The sequence below is a fragment of the Lactuca saligna genome, chromosome 1, assembly GCF_052625555.1.
Source record: "Lactuca saligna cultivar CGN05327 chromosome 1, ASM5262555v1, whole genome shotgun sequence".
Classification (NCBI taxonomy): domain Eukaryota; kingdom Viridiplantae; phylum Streptophyta; class Magnoliopsida; order Asterales; family Asteraceae; genus Lactuca; species Lactuca saligna.
Window position 1 is genome coordinate 41,215,643 of NC_136417.1, and position 18,551 is coordinate 41,234,193.

The 18,551-nt window shown below is 39.3% G+C and overlaps 1 protein-coding gene across 1 annotated transcript; it reads left to right on the forward strand.

Annotated features, from left to right (window-relative positions):
* Window positions 1-16,882: 16,882 nt before the first annotated feature.
* Window positions 16,883-18,551, forward strand: HSFA3 (heat shock transcription factor A3; the record flags this gene model as incomplete). The annotated part of the gene is made up of 3 exons (XM_078964327.1): window positions 16,883-17,054; window positions 17,147-17,412; window positions 17,760-18,551. Coding segments are annotated over 3 exons (1,200 nt in total), but the record flags the coding sequence as incomplete, so codon positions are not given.

Sequence of the window (18,551 nt, forward strand, 5' to 3'; positions counted from 1 at the left end):
TGATTCAAGATTTTGTTAGCACTTCGCTTCGTACTTTGAAAAGACCTAGACTCGTAGAGTACTAAGTCTTAGTCTAGTTCCGTAATCTTGGTAAATATAATAACTATAGTCTAGATTCCTCACTAATCCTAATCTCTACATCGAGATCTATCAAGTAAGGATCAGTTAGGCAGGTCCGTTAGGAGGCAGGATCATTTCTGCACATAGCCTTTCTGAAATCTAACAACCAAACCAACGTGATCATTCTAGACACCTCTCCTGTAAGTAGATCAATCAGTATTATAACTGGAATTACTGATAAATATTATTTATAGGTTCATAATAATGACTTATGACCATAAATATAAGTTAGAGTGAAAGAATGAGAGAGTATATTAACTTACAAAGGTTTTAGCGAAAACTGGGAAAATTACTCAGACAGAATCTCAAAACCAAAAGTTCCTTTAAGTTGGGCTCTTAGAGACCTCAAATTCTTGCAAAAATTCCCTAAATACTAAGAGAAATTTGGGCTTTGGAGACAGAATTCGAGAGAGTTTATGAGGAATTTTGTGAGGAAAGAATGAGCACAAGAAAGTTATTTATAGACAGGTATGGGAACAGACTCATTGCGCACGGCCATGTGCGTGCCATGCATATGGGTTTCGTGGCTCCTGAGGCTTGCTGACATGTGGCAGGAGTTGGGTGGGTCTGTGTGGTGGCTTCTAGAATGTTATGTGTGAGGCGCATGCGCGTGCAACAAAATTCAAGCTTCAAAATTGAGTAACTTCTTCATACAAACTATGTTTTTACGTTATTTATATCCATGTGTAGCTATCTATGGGATCTACAACGTTCGTTTTGATTCTGTTAGCTAATTTTGAATTTATTTGTTTTACACATACTTAGACTGTTAAAGCCCATATAAAATGCATAACTCTCTCATCAAACATTCGTTTTCGACTGTCCTTATATCGTTGGACTCCTATTAAGGAGATCTTCAATTCTCATTTATATTGTTTTGGCTAAAAATTGACCGATCTAAACTTTGATTTCTGAGCTGTATACTAGTACGTTGAATCTTAGAAAATCATAACTTCCTCTCATCAAGTCAGATTTAGACGTTCTCTATATGCACACTCTCGGTTTAACAACTATTATGACTCATTTATATCACTAAGGCTAAAAAGTAATTTATCAAAAATTCACTTTTTACGATATGCAGAGCCGTGTCGGTTTAATCGCAAAACTTCGAAGAAGCATAACTTCTTCATATGAAGTTGGATTTTAACGTTCTTTATATATACGGAATCCTTGTCACATACACAATAAATTTTGTTAATATTATTTTTCCTAAATAATCTTCTATCAAAAAGCCATTTTTGTGATTATTATCTCTAAATTAACTAGCTCGAATCTACGGATGTTACACTGTCCTAAAGGATCGTTTAGTAGATAGTATTGCTTTGGGTATTCCTTAGCAATGTATGTCAATAAGGCAACCATGGAATAAATAGAATATCCGTATGAATGTAACATCTATAGGTCGTAGGCCTACCCATGTGTGGTTCATCTTTCACCTATAGGTCGAAGACCTGCCATGTATGGTCTGTTTAACATCTACAGGTCAAATACCTATCCATGTATGATTTGGTTAACGCCTATAGATCATAAACCTACATGTGGATGACTTATTAACACCTATAGGTTGCAAGTATGTCCATGTTTTGTCAAACTTGTCTACAATAATCTGTGGTCATCCTTTATACCCTACTAGATGACTAATCACTAGTAATATAATAGTACCAATGTTGGCTACAACCTCACATAATATTTTACTTTTCATAACCATTTACTACCAAATATACTTTAGGTATCATAAAATAAATAGATTAATACTTTATCAAAAATATAATTTAACCAAGTAAACCATATGAAGCAACAATATTGTAAATACAAATAAAAGGCACACATAGCATCCAAGCAGATAATACTTCATATATATGTGTGAGATGAAAGTAACTATGCACTCACTTGTTAAAGTGGATGGCTTGTGATTTAGGAAAAGCTTCACCTAACAGGCTAACACCTTAGATTTTCCTTTGATGTGACCTAAGTATATACATCACTAAGTGTTAGTCTTATATTCTTGTCACAAACGGTAATCTAGATTCCTCAACAATCATAATGTCTACTAATCTATAGTTGATAAGGAACAATCAGCTGAGATCATATCAGAGGTATGGTCTGTTTAGTATACTGAGTATACTATTCAGAAATCTCACTTTAAACACCTCACTAAATCTAGCTTAGACATCACCCCCCGTAAGTAGATCAATCAATATTATGATATGTAATCACTGATAAATCTTATTTATAGATTCATAATAATGACTGTGAATATAAATATAAATTACGCTTGAAGTATACTAAATGCAGCTTAACTTATAGAGATTTCTTAGCGAAAAATCAGAAATTGTACTAGTAGAGATCCGACCTGAACACTTCTATTTTCCGGACTCTTAGATGCCAGAGCTCCACTAAAACTTCTAAGATCAAAGGAAAACTTAGACCCCAAAGAAGTAGAAATTCCATAGAAAGAGTTCTGGAGGTGTGAGGATGAATGAGAATTGAGCTTCTATTTATAGCAATTTTTTTGACCATATGTAAACTAACATATAGAAATGAACTTTTTGGAAAAAAATTACCCCGACTTTACTTTTGTAAAATGACCATTTTGTTCAGTATATGTTATTCTGAAGAGGTCTTCGGAACACCAGGGTAGCATTTCGGACTAACATAAATATATATATATATATATATATATATATATATATATATATATATATATATATATATATATATATATATATATATATATATATATTGGTTTTTATGTGTAAAATGTGTTTTGTTTTTTTTGTATAAGTTTTGTTTTTATAAATTCTAAAATGCAACTGTAATCTTAAAATAAACAAAAATCAAATAAATACATAAACTAAAAAGGATTTGTTTTAACTAATATTACATTATTCAAATAATCTTTGTCGTTGTACCCCAAACATTTTCTTCCAGTCGTGTAAAACCTTTCTTATTCATTTGTATCTATGGCTACTTATACCATACGTGTTAGGGGCAGGATCCCAAAATCATATTCAAGATCCTTAAGTCTCAGGATCCTTAAACATATCTCAGTATCCTGACTATTATCACTAATATTTCCTAACACATATAACAACTATACTCTTCTTTATTTTTCTCACATGTACATAATTAATCAACACAAGACTCATTCTCAATGGAGAATGACAAGACCCGGGAATACTGTTAAAGTGGTTGTTGTGCCCAATTTAAACAGATAAAATTTATCAGTGCTGGTTGCTCTAAAAATATAGCACAGGGAAACATGGTCAAATCCTCAGGGGCCTAACGGTCAATGCGTTTTTGCAACAGACACAATCTAGTCAAGAAACAGAAAATATAAAAGGGGTTTTTGTATCAACTAAAAAAACCAAAAATTGTAGTGATAATAAATTTAAACGAAAATCAATATTAAAAACGATTTTAACTCTGTTGCGGTTTTCCTAATCATGCAATCAGTTCAAATCTGGTTATTCAGAATGTGTTCTATCTAAGCTAGTCTGAGAAAAATAACAAGCTCTAGTATAATCTCTTTTACCTAAATTAGTTAACCAAAACAAGCTCTTTGAATTAAACCTAAATTTTTAATGTTCAATTAAACAAGATTTTAGTTAAATTGGAAAAATTACATTAAGTTTTATGTAAAATTCCTAGCAATACCCAATACTTCTCACAAGTTCAAAAGCGTAAATGTATGATTTTTACAGTTTATATCGGAGTTAAATCCCAAACGGAACCAGTCTGATACTTGTTACTTTTTACCATTTAACAAGAACAATTACAGATTCTATTAATTGATTAACTGGAATGATAAAAACCCTAGTTGAGTGATCATACTAACAAGAATTAAAAATCAAACGTTCATTAAGCTCAAAAATTAAAATCTAGATAGAAACACAAAAGGAAAATCAAATATGATAACTAATCACATGAAAAGTATTAGTCTATGAAGAACTGAAAACTAAAGTTTAGCAAGAAAAGGTTAAAAACAAAACTTTACTAGATAAAAGAAACATTTACTGATAAATCTAGATAAACTGAATGTGTGAAATGATTCGTAACCTTCAGATCTCCAAAAGTCGCTGAAAGGTATCATAAATCGTCTTCAGAAGGGTATTTTGCCGTTTGGAGTCGTCCTCCCCGCATCTGATAATGAAGTTTATATTTATTGGTGAGGTGGAAACTTCCGAAGAAAAAAACTTATAACATGTGATCGTAGGTTGGTCATATGCGATCGCAGGTTTTTAAATTTTTTCCAAATTTTGCCCCTAAATGATGCATGATGCTTTTTTCGAAGTTTCTGGAACTTTGGGATGTTTATGTGATCGCAAGTATACCATATGCAATCACATGTTTTGATTTTTTACTTCATATGACTTATTTTGACCCCACGAAGCTTCGTGGCAAACATGCGATCGTAGGAAAAACACGTCATCATACATGTGATCGAATTTTTGGCCTATGTAATCGCATATTTGGACTTTTTACAAACATGAAAATCGTCCGAAATTATGTCTAGTTTTCAGAACATTTTGAATCTTGTTAATCGGAGTTACAGTTCATGAGATATGGTCAAAATACTGATAAGGGGTCAAAGCTGTTAGCAACTTCCTTTAGCTTCAGATTATAGCAATCTAACTTCGTTTGATCAATTCGATAAGAATGTTTTTTTGACCAAAACATCTTCCAAGCATTCCTCAACATCCTTCTTCAATTTCAACTCTATTTAGGCTCCAAATATGCATCGAACTGCTCTCAAAGAACTGCTCCACTCGAACTATCTAGAAGTGACATAAAAATGTTAGAAGTATGAGAATTCTGATAAAATACATGAGCTGAAAATTATTTAAACAAATGACATGCAAATGTACAAAATATGATGCTAAATGATAATAAAAACTATCCTAAAAGATGCATAAAAGGGCATCTATCAAATACCAAGTGAAACAATGTGCAAATACTTGTTCAAGGAGGATCTCGAAAATATCAGACTTCTTGTTATTCAGCTTAGACTATAAATAAAACTTGTATAATACACACTAACACACGATTAGCTCTATTATCACAATTGTACTTTTATTATTTTCATCATCCTTGTAATCACATATTAAAATCAATAAAAAAAATTTAAAAAATAAATAAATAAAAAAAGACAAATGATTAGTATCACCTCATAAGGTTTTATGTTGGAGATCCTACAAAGGATCAAGGGTTTTCCTTGTAACTCACTCGTCTCACTTTGATCATTACTCTTCATTTGCATTATCCTAACACCACAACCTCTCATTCACTTTGTTTGATATTCATTTGATCAATTTTCGAGCAAAACAATATGTACATAACTTTTTGGCACATATAACCTCTAAGAGGTATTGCGGGGGGGCATTTTGTATTCATCCTACAAAATCTATTTTACTTACATTATGTGTAACATCCCAAAATATCAAGAGTAGAGTTGAAGGGCTAAAAGAGTAAATTGGGAAAGAGTGACTCGGCGAGTCCATGTGCGGACTCGGCGAGTAGAGTCGCGACCTGGTCGCGTGTTAAGTGGCCGACTCGGCGAGTCAGTGTAATGGACTCGGCGAGTAGGCGCTGAGTGGAGAAAACCCTAATTCTCGGGGTTGAGCCTTATATAAAGATCACTATGTTTTCCTCCCAGCCTCTTTATCTCCCCTTGAGCCCCAGAAAACCCTCAATCACGGAGAAGCACCATTGTTGAGTGGATTGGAGCTTGGAGAAGTAATGGTTGAAGGAATTTTGGGAAGATTGAAGGCTTGGAGCAAGGGGATTTGCTTGGATTCGAATTTCATTGCAGTTGGGGCATCACTTAGAGGTAATATCTCATTATTGACCTGTTGTTATGTTGTTTCTTCATTTTGGGGTTTGTGAGAAATTGTCTATGGATGAAATGGGAAGTCTAGAGGTTAGATCTGAGGTTGCTACCTCAGATCTGGAAGGGAGAAGAATCAGAGAGCATGAAAGTCCCTGTGTTGGAGTGTTTAGTGAAGCTTACATGTCCCAAACCCTAGCCCCAATGTGCAAACGGCTTAGATCTCTTTGGATTCACGTAAAGTTTGCCACTTTACGTGATGGATGGGTTGTAGGAGGCTAGATCTATGTTTTGGATCAATTGCATGGCCTGAAGTGCTTCTGAATGGATTCAGAACGGTGCTACTCGGCGAGTCACATGGGTCGACTCGACGAGTTGCTTGAAGATGGCCTGGAACTCGACGAGTTGGAAGAACAACTCGGCGAGTAGGTTGAAGATAGCCTTGGACTCGACGAGTCTTGTCAAAGAGTCCCAAATATTCTCTGGTTGAGCCGAGAATCGGTGAGTCGAGGGATGACTCGGTGAGTCGAGTGCGAATGGACTCAGAGTTGTTGGACTCGGCGAGTCTCGGGGTGACTCGGCGAGTTAGGTCGCAGATTGAATGAAGTTCTGATTATGGGAACTCAACGAGTCACAGGGTTGACTCGGCGAGTAGGGTCAGTCAAGGGTTGACTTAGACTGAGGACTTTGATTTCGACCAAGGGTTGGCCGTTGACTTTTAGGGTTTGGTCAGCGATGTGGCCTTTGGGCCAAGAGAGAGGTAAAATAGTCTTTTAACCATAAGAGGGTGTTATGAGAGGATTTATTCTAGTCTCGAGAGTTATATTCATGAGAGTATTTGCCTTACGTGTTAAGCGGTGGCGAGTTCGAGATTCAAGTGTGGGGATATCTGCTTCCTGCTTGCCAGGTGAGTCTTCTCACTATACTTTACCTTGAGTAGGTAACCAGAGTTATGTGATTAGAGTATTTGTATGCTATATGTACGTGATGTGTTGTACTGCATTATTTCTATGTGATTTATGCTGTGCATGTTTATAGAGTTGGAACCGGAAGGTTCCCAGAGTTAGAACCTGAGGGTTCACAGAGTTTGGGTGCACGGACCCATAGAGTTATAGCCTCGAGTGGCTAATATGTGTTATGTGTGGTATTTTGGGGAACTCACTAAGCTTCGTGCTTACAGTGTTTTGTTTGATGTTTTTCAGGTTTCTTTCAGTATCACGGGACGGCACCGGCTTGATTGTACACACCAGAGAAAGAGTCATATTTTGGAGGATCCTGGTTTTCTATGCAAGTGAAAATGGAGTTATGTTTTGTAAATCGACTATGAATAAGATTTTAAACAAGTGTTTCTAAGAGTAAAATGATTATTTTAAATGAAAATTTTTTCTTGAAATTTACGGTGTTACAAGTTGGTATCAGAGCCTTGGTTTGAGGGATTCGGATGCGCCTTCGGGTAAATCTGGACTCAAACTGAGGAAGTAAGAAAAGTTTTAAGGAAATAATTTTCTAAAAATGAATAAGGGTTCAAAGAGTAAGCAAGAAAGAGCAGTGTGTACAATCAGCCAGAGCCCGAACGGTGATTTCCCAAAATACCCTTATTTTGTGTTATGAGATATTTATGATGCACTTTATGAGATATTATTGCATGCTAGAGACAGGCTAGGTGTTTCATATGTTAGGACTAGAGTGGCCTGATTTGTGATGCCTTAGCCTAGGACTCGTTGTTATATGTGTTATGCTTTTGAGTATGTGATGAGTGAGAGTATGCAGTTAGAACCCATAAGGGGTAGAGTTACAGAGTTTGGTGGTACTTTCGAGGATGAGCCGAGAAGGTGGAGTTATCACAGAGAGGGAGTCCTATGTATTCTTCGATGCTCGAATGCTGCTTGCTTTGTACTGTGGAACTCTCGATGATGGGAGTCAGCTACCAAGTGAATATGACGATATTCAGGAGGTAGATGGCTGGCATCATTAGGAGCTCTTCAGCAGCTGATAGCAAAGAAGGGGAGGACAATGGAAGAGCCTAGGGAGTAACCCTAGCCAGATGAGTGCGCTTGCAGAGTAGAGAATTTCGCTGGGGAGCGAGCACGCGCGGTGGGATTAGTGAAAGGGCAGGTCGAGCAGCTACTTAGAAGCTCTGGGATGGTCCGTGTGGAAAGTATGGGTAGATGTGGCAGGTAGTATGGGCCCGTACTACTGAAAGCAGAGGACCCATACTTGATACAGGGAGTATTCTGAAGGTTCTAAGGAGCGGATTGAGGAGTGATGTTATGGTTCGGGTACCATACATCAGAGCATATTGAGGAAGTGATGTTATGGTTCGAGTACCATACATCATAGCAGATTAAGGAGTGATGTTATGGTTCGGGTACCATACATCAGAGCAGATTGAGGAAGTGATGTTATGGTTCGAGTACCATACATCAGAGTAGATTGAGGAGTGATGTTATGGTTCGGGTACCATACATCAAAGCAGATTGAGGAGTGATGTTATGGTTCGAGTACCATACATCGGAGCGGATTGAGGAGTGATGTTATGGTCCGGGTACCATACATCGGAGCGGATTGGGGAGTGATGTTATGGTTAGGGTACCATACACCGGGGCATATTGAGAAGAGATGTCATGGAATGAGTACCATGGGTCGTAGTGAAGGATGTTTGTGGTTCTCTGGTTATTCGGTTATGAGTAAGTTCGATGAGGCATCCCTTGAGAGGGAGATCGAGAGCCCCTCAGAGTATTTTAGTAAGGAGTCAGTGAGAAGGGAGAATTTCGATCTGATTTGGGCAATCAGTCGATAAAGGAGATGTCACCTCCTATGATCGGGGAGGTACTGATTATGTACATATGAAAAAAAAATGAGGAGCATGATGTTTTAGTTTTGGGTTTAGGGGTAAACCCTGCAGGTCGTCATTGACGATGATTTCCCACCAGAGTATCAGGTAGCATGTGTGCCGCGAGGCAGTGATCTATCATGAGCAGATAGTCAGTTGGGACTAAGATAGTCGAGGGCCACGCTATACCTAATTGAGTTTAGTCGGGTGTACGGTAGTGGTATCAGCGGGGAGTTCAGTCGAGTTCAGCGGTGCCAAGAGTTTTCTATCCATGGGGTGTTGAATTTGGGAGTGGGTTCCTGTTCTTGGGATGATCCCGGTGTTGGAGCGTTGGTTAATGAGTTGAGGTGAGGGGTATGATGGTTTTATGGTTCAGTCTATGAGCCAGGGATGTTATCGAGCAGTTGAGTTGTTTGGTACTAAATTGGTACGAGATTTGGAACGGCTAGAGGCAGACGTGACGAGAAGTTATTGAGGAGTTCACCAGAGGTTCAGAGTATATGAGGTCGATTCATTTCCTTAAGGGGGGATTATCGGGCGTTGTGTAGCACTTTTCGGGGGCAGGTGCGATTTTGCTGGAGAATATAGTTATGGGTTAGTTGCGTGCTATTTGGTGATGGTTCAAACCCTAAGTGGGGGAGAACCAGGTGCCGTATGTAAGAAAGCAGAGATTTGTCAAGAGCAGGTATAAGTGGAGTATATAGATATGCGGTAAGAAATCATGAGACCAGAGATGTCGGTGATCGAGGAAAGGGGTCAGAGTGAGTTAATGCGGGAAGTACTTGTTTGAAAAGGATGAATGTCTCCACGACAGGTGTTTATTAGTCAGGAATCTGGTATTGGTCGGTGTTGGGGCAAGTAGATAAAGAATGATTGGGCAGCCAACTCCCGGGTCGGTATGCGTATCCTTGTTTGGATTTTAAGCGGCGGGAAAAAGGGTTTCGGAGAATTATCAGCGTATTTCGTAGCGTTAGCATTTCTTTGTATTGCAATTGAGAAATTGAATACACCGAGGTTGCAACTTGGGAAAAATGAAGATCTAGTTATGGGGTTCAGAGGGAATGTATTATTGCATCTATATGGTGCTTGGGGCAGGAGATCTGTGGTTGTGGCAGGATCTTGTGATGTTCGGTGGGGGTGTTCCGAGGTATCCGGGTATTGATATCTTTATTTCGAAGTTATTCGTGAATCTTGAGTTGAGACGACTTGTGGTATATCAGGTATCTATGGAACTAGTGATAGCCCTTCGAGTATGGGCATCCAGGGAGATTACTTGGGAGAGTGGATCTTCGCAAGGGTGGGCATCTGTTATGACGATTGCCTCCAGAGTCTGTGATGAATATTCGAGATGAGTATGGGTAGCCGCCTATGATAGTCTGTGGAGCACGAGCTAGTGGAGTCAGAGGGTGTTGTGATACTGCGGGGAGCCGTAGTACTCACTAGTCAGAGGGTGTTGTGATACTGCGGAGAGCCGTAGTACTCACTAGTCAGAGGGTGTTGTGATACTGCGGAGAGCTGTAGTACTCACTAGTCAGAGGGTGTTGTGATACTGCGGGGAGCCGTAGTACTCACTAGTCAGAGGGTGTTGTGATACTGCGGGGAGCCGTAGTACTCACTAGTCAGAGGGTGTTGTGATACCGCGGGGAGCCGTAGTGCTCACTAGATGGCAAGAGAGTGTGATGATGGAATGTTCTCCGATCAGTGTATGATGTGGAAGATTTTTGGGCTTGAGTAGCTCTAGTATTGAGTTTTTGGAGCCTGGATGTTGGACCGGGGGCGAGACCGGGGTCCCCGTCTCTGTCGGGGAATGTGGTGAGATGGCAAGGGATATGCGCAGTAGAAACCAGAGATCAGAGTGGAGACGATCCTCGGTTGGATTGTACTTTCTTGCATAAGGAAAAGAGAATTTCGTGACTTGCATGTCACGGGGCCGGGATAGTGGTCACGAGGAGGAAGTTAGTGGGATATTTGGATCATGATTTGGGTGACCTTTGGAGGCTCAGCTGTGGAGTCAAAAGCTGACCTGGTGCCCAGTCTCGAAGAGGGATATGTGATGAGCTAGAGCTTATCCTGATGATGTTGGAGGACACCTCAGAGGGAGTGAACGATTCAGACGCTCAAAGACATGCTTCGGGCATGTGTATTAGATTTCGGAGGGTGTTGCGGCACGTATTTATCCTTGGTTGAGTTATCCTATTTCAACAGCCATCATTAGTGCATTGGTATGCCACCCTTTGTGCTGTTGTATGGGAGGAAGTGTCGGACCCTCATTTGCTGAGGAAAGTGTCGATTCGCGGAAGTGGAAGTTGTAGTGAGAATGGATGATTTGGAGTCTGATGGTCGAACATTGTGTCTGTGACAGTGGTATGGAATGACATCATGATGGGATGTCTGCTGAGGATGCGGAAGGGATTCTGCGGGTGTAGAGCCAAGAGTCTCAGGATGGATGTAGGGATGGAGTCTGGGACTCCCAGCTTGATTCTAATCAAGGGTCGTGTGCGTAGTGGTGGTGTCTCCTGGGGACGTTAGAGATGTCATCAGTGCGACGGGTTCTCCTAACCCGAGAGTGCGAAGGTTGGTGCGACTTGGGTGCTTGAGTGCAAGGAGAGGACTCATGAGATTTGCTCTGGGATTGAAGAGTGGGCCTTTCTGTCGTCACGGATTGGATAGGATGGGATTTGGATCGGGGATCCGATGGTTCATGGCTTCTAACCCTTATGGGTCAAGTGATTGTTGAGATTTGGATCAGTGATGCTTCATGGGTAATTCTCGGATCGTTGAGTGTGGTTATCTGAGGGTACATCCGGTGCCCGGTTCAAGACAGTGGTCAGGACACCGGAAGGAAATGGAAAGTGTGTTCGAGTTTCGATGGGTATGCCTTGTAAGAGCGGGTCCGATTAAGGCCAGGTGGCACGTTGTGGGAGTATTTCTGGAGTTGAGTTGTTGTAGGCTTCGAGGGCGAAGCCTAATTTAAGTGGGGGAGAATTGTAACATCCCGAAATATCAAGAGTAGAGTTGAAGGGCTAAAAGAGTAAATTGGGAAAGAGTGACTCGGCGAGTCCATGTGCAGACTCGGCGAGTAGAGTCGCGACCTGGTCGCGTGTTAAGTGGCCGACTCGGCGAGTCAGTGTAATGGACTCGGCGAGTAGGCGCTAAGTGGAGAAAACCCTAATTCTCGGGGTTGAGCCTTATATAAAGATCACTATGTTTTCCTCCCAGCCTCTTTATCACCCCTTGAGCCCCAGAAAACCCTAAATCACGGAGAAGCACCATTGTTGAGTGGATTGGAGCTTGGAGAAGTAATGGTTGAAGGAATTTTGGGGAGATTGAAGGCTTGGAGCAAGGGGATTTGCTTGGATTCGAATTTCATTGCAGTTGGGGCATCACTTAGAGGTAATATCTCGTTATTGACCTGTTGTTATGTTGTTTCTTCATTTTGGGGTTTGTGAGAAATTGTCTATGGATGAAATGGGAAGTCTAGAGGTTAGATCTGAGGTTGCTACCTCAGATCTGGAAGGGAGAAGAATTAGAGAGCATGAAAGTCCCTGTGTTGGAGTGTTTAGTGAAGCTTACATGTCCCAAACCCTAGCCCCAATGTGCAAACGGCTTAGATCTCTTTGGATTCACGTAAAGTTTGCCACTTTACGTGATGGATGGGTTGTAGGAGGCTAGATCTATGTTTTGGATCAATTGCATGGCCTGGAGTGCTTCTGAATGGATTCAGAACGGTGCTACTCGGCGAGTCACATGGGTCGACTCGACGAGTTGCTTGAAGATGGCCTGGAACTCGACGAGTTGGAAGAACAACTCGGCGAGTAGGTTGAAGATAGCCTTGGACTCGACGAGTCTTGTCAAAGAGTCCCAAATATTCTCTGGTTGAGCCGAGAATCGGTGAGTCGAGGGATGACTCGGTGAGTCGAGTGCGAATGGACTCAGAGTTGTTGGACTCGGCGAGTCTCGGGGTGACTCGGCGAGTTAGGTCGCAGATTGAATGAAGTTCTGATTATGGGAACTCGACGAGTCACAGGGTTGACTCGGCGAGTAGGGTCAGTCAAGGGTTGACTTAGACTGAGGACTTTGATTTCGACCAAGGGTTGGCCGTTGACTTTTAGGGTTTGGTCAGCGATGTGGCCTTTGGGCCAAGAGAGAGGTAAAATAGTCTTTTAACCATAAGAGGGTGTTATGAGAGGATTTATTATAGTCTCGAGAGTTATATTCATGAGAGTATTTGCCTTACGTGTTAGGCGGTGGCGAGTTCGAGATTCAAGTGTGGGAATATCTGCTTCCTGCTTGCCAGGTGAGTTTTCTCACTATACTTTACCTTGAGTAGGTAACCAGAGTTATGTGATTAGAGTATTTGTATGCTATATGTACGTGATGTGTTGTACTGCATTATTTCTATGTGATTTATGCTGTGCATGTTTATAGAGTTGGAACCAGAAGGTTCCCAGAGTTAGAACCTGAGGGTTCACAGAGTTTGGGTGCACGGACCCACAGAGTTATAGCCTCGAGTGGCTAATATGTGTTATGTGTGGTATTTTGGGGAACTCACTAAGCTCCGTGCTTACAGTGTTTTGTTTGATGTTTTTCAGGTTTCTTTCAGTATCACGGGACGGCACCGGCTTGATTGTACACACCAGAGAAAGAGTCATATTTTGGAGGATCCTGGTTTTCTATGCAAGTGAAAATGGAGTTATGTTTTGTAAATCGACTATGAATAAGATTTTAAACAAGTGTTTCTAAGAGTAAAATGATTATTTTAAATGAAAAAATTGTCTTGAAATTTACGGTGTTACATTATGAATGTCTAACCACCTCCCAAAACATGAATTATGGAACGTAGTCTCGCATGTCGGCCAGTATGTCACAAGAATATCCCTACCGATTTTGGGTTTACAAGACAATGTAATTGATATATCAAAACCTTGTCGTGCTACAATCAAACGGATGTTATAAACAGACTCAGGAACAAAAAATGACCAACATTGCGGACCATTTCTTAGTGTTCTACACCTGTTCGTCGTGTTCCAGACCAGTTCCTCGCATTCCGAAGCGTTATGGAATGTAATTTTATGTACTGGAACACTAGATTTCGATGTATACTAACATTACATAAACAACTAAACGACTTTTAGGTTTGTCCTAATGCAATGAAATCTTATATTGCAACTCCGAAACATTTTCAGTTCATTCCGGAGGTGTTCTTCGAATTCCGGAATGCAATGTTTTGTTTCGAAACAATACTTTTCGGTGAATAATCACATCATACAAACGACTAAACTAGGTTTGGGTTCGCCCTCATACAGTGGCGTCTTCTATTGCAACTCTGGAACGTTTTCAGTTCATTTCAGAGGATATAAGTATAAACATAAATCTTAAGTGATTAAAGAACTTATCCATAAAACAACTGGACCATAGTGATCGTCTTTCATATCGGAGTGGCGCGTCGGAGATATGAATCGGGATCAGAGAGTCAGAATCAGAATCGAAATCACGTGTCGGATATCGGAATCGGAAAGTCGAAGCAGGATCCGGAATGAAGTCAATATCCAAATTCTTTTCATAATATATTCTAGAATTTGAAATTCTAATATGAGGTCCGGAATACGTACGGATACTCCGGAATGGCCATTCCGAAAAATATGATTATTTTGCAAAATTTAATTTAAATGGGTTAATTATTTTAAAAAGCACACAAAAAAGTGATTAGTTTATTAAATTTTTCAATAGAAAATGATATAATAATCTTTTTATATATGTTAGAGACAAAAATCGTAAGTACTATCCAAAATTTTAAAAAATAAAAATAAATAAATAATAAAAATAAATAAGGACCGTGTAAATTATCTAAAAAGTTAAAATAAATATTAATAAAAAATCAAACATAAAATATTAAATTACTAATTTTAAATTAATTATAAAACAATATAAAATGGAAAATGGACTTAATAATTTAATTAACTTTTCGGTTTGTTCAGGTATGAGTAACTATCTTTTTTTTGTACATATCTAGGCAACGAACTTTTTGGAAGTGTTCACATATGACTATGGATGAGCATAGGCGGGTACCCGCCTCATTTGGCGAGAACCGAAATCGGCGATTCCTAGAAAGTTAGAACTGGAACTGAAACCGCTCTAAGCAGTTCTTAAATTTTTGAAACCAGTCCCGGAACCGGCGGTTCCGGTTCTGGGAGCGGGTAACCCAGTTACATTAATTTTCTTACCTTTTATCGATAAATTTGCAATTTAGTTCGATCCAAATCGAATCAAGTCGGGCCAAGGACGGACAAAATCGAACCAATATATTCTAAATCGATCTAAATAACACACACACACACACACACACACATATATATATATATATATATATAAGAACCGGAACCAGAACCGCTTAACGCAGTTCCATAACTTTAGGAACCGGAACCGTTTAAGGCGGTTCCAGTTCTATAACCGGCAGTTCCGAAGCGGTTCCGGTTCCAAAAGCGGGTACCCTGTTCTGATGCTCATCCATACATATGACCATTATGACCGACTTACATCCGGTCATAATGGTCATATATAAACACTTCCAAAAATTTCGTTACGTAGATGTCTACAAAAAAATATAGTTACCCAAATATGAAGAAACCGAAAATGTAAGAGTAAATTACATGAATGGTCTCTGTAGCTTGGGTAATTTGTGCGTTTGGTCCCTGACTTATTTTTTAACTTGGATGATCGTTACCGTTTATTTTTGTAGTGCGTTTGGTGTTTGTCTTACCTCAAAACACTATTGTGCCATTTTTAATTTATTTTTTAATTAATTTTCTTATTTATGTATTTATTTTTTATATAATTTAAAAAATTAATAGAACTCTTATATTTGTATCTCCTCACGCTAAACCTGAAACAACATTCGAGAAATTTAAACTTGATTCAACCAATCACCATTCTATTTGTCATCCTCCTCAACTTTTCTTTTATTTCCATTTTTAATGATATCAACGTTTTCACTATCCATTTTTTTCGGTCCTTCAACTCCGGCGAAACAACACCATCACTCTTCTATTGGGTTGTGGTGGTGGAAAATTCAATGAATAGACGGTGGGTTGTGGGTTGGTTCGTCAAATTTGAAGGACCGAAAAAAATAAGGGATGATGAAGACGTCAATATCACTAAATATGGAAACGAAATAGTAGTTGATGATGATGAGAGATGAGATGGTAACTAATGAGACCCAACTTAAATTTCTCAAATGTAGTTTCAAGTGTAGGATAAGAAGATGTAAATATATGGAGTCTATTAATTTTTTTTAATATATAAAAAATAAATACATAAACAAAAAAAATTAAAATTAAATTAAAAATGGCACAATAGTCTTTTGAGGTAGGACAGTGACCAAATGCACAACAAAAATAAATAGTAAGGATCATCCAAATTAAAAAATAAATTATGGACCAAACGCACATATTACCCAAACTACAGGGACCATTCGTGTATTTTACTATTACCTTTTTTGTTTGTTCATATAACTATTTTTTTTACGCATCTAGTAACGAACTTTTTGAAAGTGTTCACATATGACAATTATGACCGGCTGTAACAGGTTACATCCGGTCATAACCAGTCATAATGATCATATGTGAACACTTTCAAAAAGTTTGTTAACTAAATATATAAAAAAAGATAGTTACCCAAATATAAACAAAACGAAAAATTGATTACCTTATTAAGTCCATTTTCCAACTAAAATTATAAAAATAGACGGACAATCTTTACAAACTATAAAAACCACACGTTTTAATAGTTGTCTAATTAATAATGTGACAAGTTTTGACAAATCACATAATTAATAGTGTAATTTTGTCTATTTCGAAGTGTTTGGACCAATAGCCCAATATTGCTTAATACGGAAGGCTTTTTTGCCAAGTCGGATGCACACGCACTGCACCGGATCCTTCCTCTACGAACGACACTGAAATCTGATTGGCTGCACACCCACCACCCAAAAAATATCTGCCACAGAACCATGAAGATCGGCGGTTCAAAATTCGACGCGCCGCCCAGTAACTGTAGTGGACTCCACCGCCTTTCCACCAGATTTTTTATGTCTCTGCTAAACGTTACCTATTTATACTCCATTTCCTCATCCGCCCACCGACCATTTACAATTTCAGTCTTCAATGAATCCGCACTTTTCTTCATCTTCTCCGGCAGGATCCGACCCGATTCTCCACACCTGGTCTCCTTCGCCGATCCCGTGCCAGCAGCCGCTTCCTATATCGGTAGCCGTTGGTGGGTATTTTGTAGTTTCCCCTAAAATCACTCTGTTTTTCTTACTTTGATCAGGATTTTGATAAATTATCTCTGTTTTGTTCTGGATTTAGCAGATACGACGGTGGAGACAACAGGAGAAGGGGATACGGATAGGATTCCCCAACCGCTGGAGTGTTTACAAGGAACACTAATCCCGCCATTTCTGTCAAAAACTTTCGATTTGGTGAGTGACCCGAGACTCGACCCGATTATCTCATGGGGTGGAAGTGGACAGAGCTTCGTCGTCTGGGATCCGGTGGAGTTCGCCAGAATAATCTTGCCCCGAAACTTCAAACACAACAATTTCTCGAGCTTTGTTCGACAACTTAACACATATGTGGGTAAATATTAGCTTCACACACTTGACCCTCCTTTAATCATGGGGTCACTCTGTTAATCTATATGTAAATGCTTCCTTGTATGTTTCTGTTTTTCTTCCAATTCTTCCAGCTGTATGTTCTTTCTCGTTGTAATCCGCCATTGTTATTGCATCTTGTATATACTTTCGATGTAATACTTTAACTAGGCATAGATTCAACCCCAAATCGTCTGTAATTTTTGATGTATAACATCATTGTAATTGTTTTCCTGCTAATTGAATGTATGTTCTACTGTAATTGTGTTCTTGGTGTTATATGATTTCTTGCACATTCTTTTTTTACGGGTTCACATGATTCGATCCAGGGATTCCGCAAGATTGATACAGACAGGTGGGAGTTTGCCAATGAAAGATTCTTACGAGGGAAGAGGTATCTTTTGAAGAACATTCAAAGGCGTAAATCGAATCAGTCAACAAGCAGTAACGAAGAAGCTGAGGTAGAACAATTACACAAAGAAAAAGCAGAAATTATGAAAGAAATCATCAGTTTACAACACGAACAGCGTGAGACGTATCGATATATGGAATCAATCAACGAGAAACTCAAAGCAGCTGAACATAAACAAAAACAAATGGTTTCGTTTATGGCTAAACTAATCAAAAACCCGCAATTTGTGTCTTCTATACAAGAAAAGAAAGAACATCAGCTTCATATTTCTTCTCCAAGAACCATTAGGAAGTTTGTTAAACATCAACCCCTTGACTCAAATCCTATTACAGCACCAGAAGGTCATGTCTGGAAAGGGAAAAACGTGTCGGAAATGGAATCGGAGGCTGCACCGGAAGACTTATTTCCGGTGGATCTCGGAAAAGGAAAGAATGTATTGGAACCGGTTTCTGTTGGGATTGATGATATTACTGTGAAACAAGAGGACATTTGGAGCATGGGATTCGAAACTAATGCGATATGGAGTGATGTTGGAAACTTTGAGTTGCCGGAGTTTGGCGTCGGAGGTGTTGACTCGTCGGATTTATGGAATTTAGGAACTTCAGGTGCTGTGAATTGGGATCGTTTTGATGAGATTGAAAGGCAAGAAGATGATAGGTTTAGGGAAACGGATCCATAGATGATTCGGATCTAATTCGTTTAGGATCAT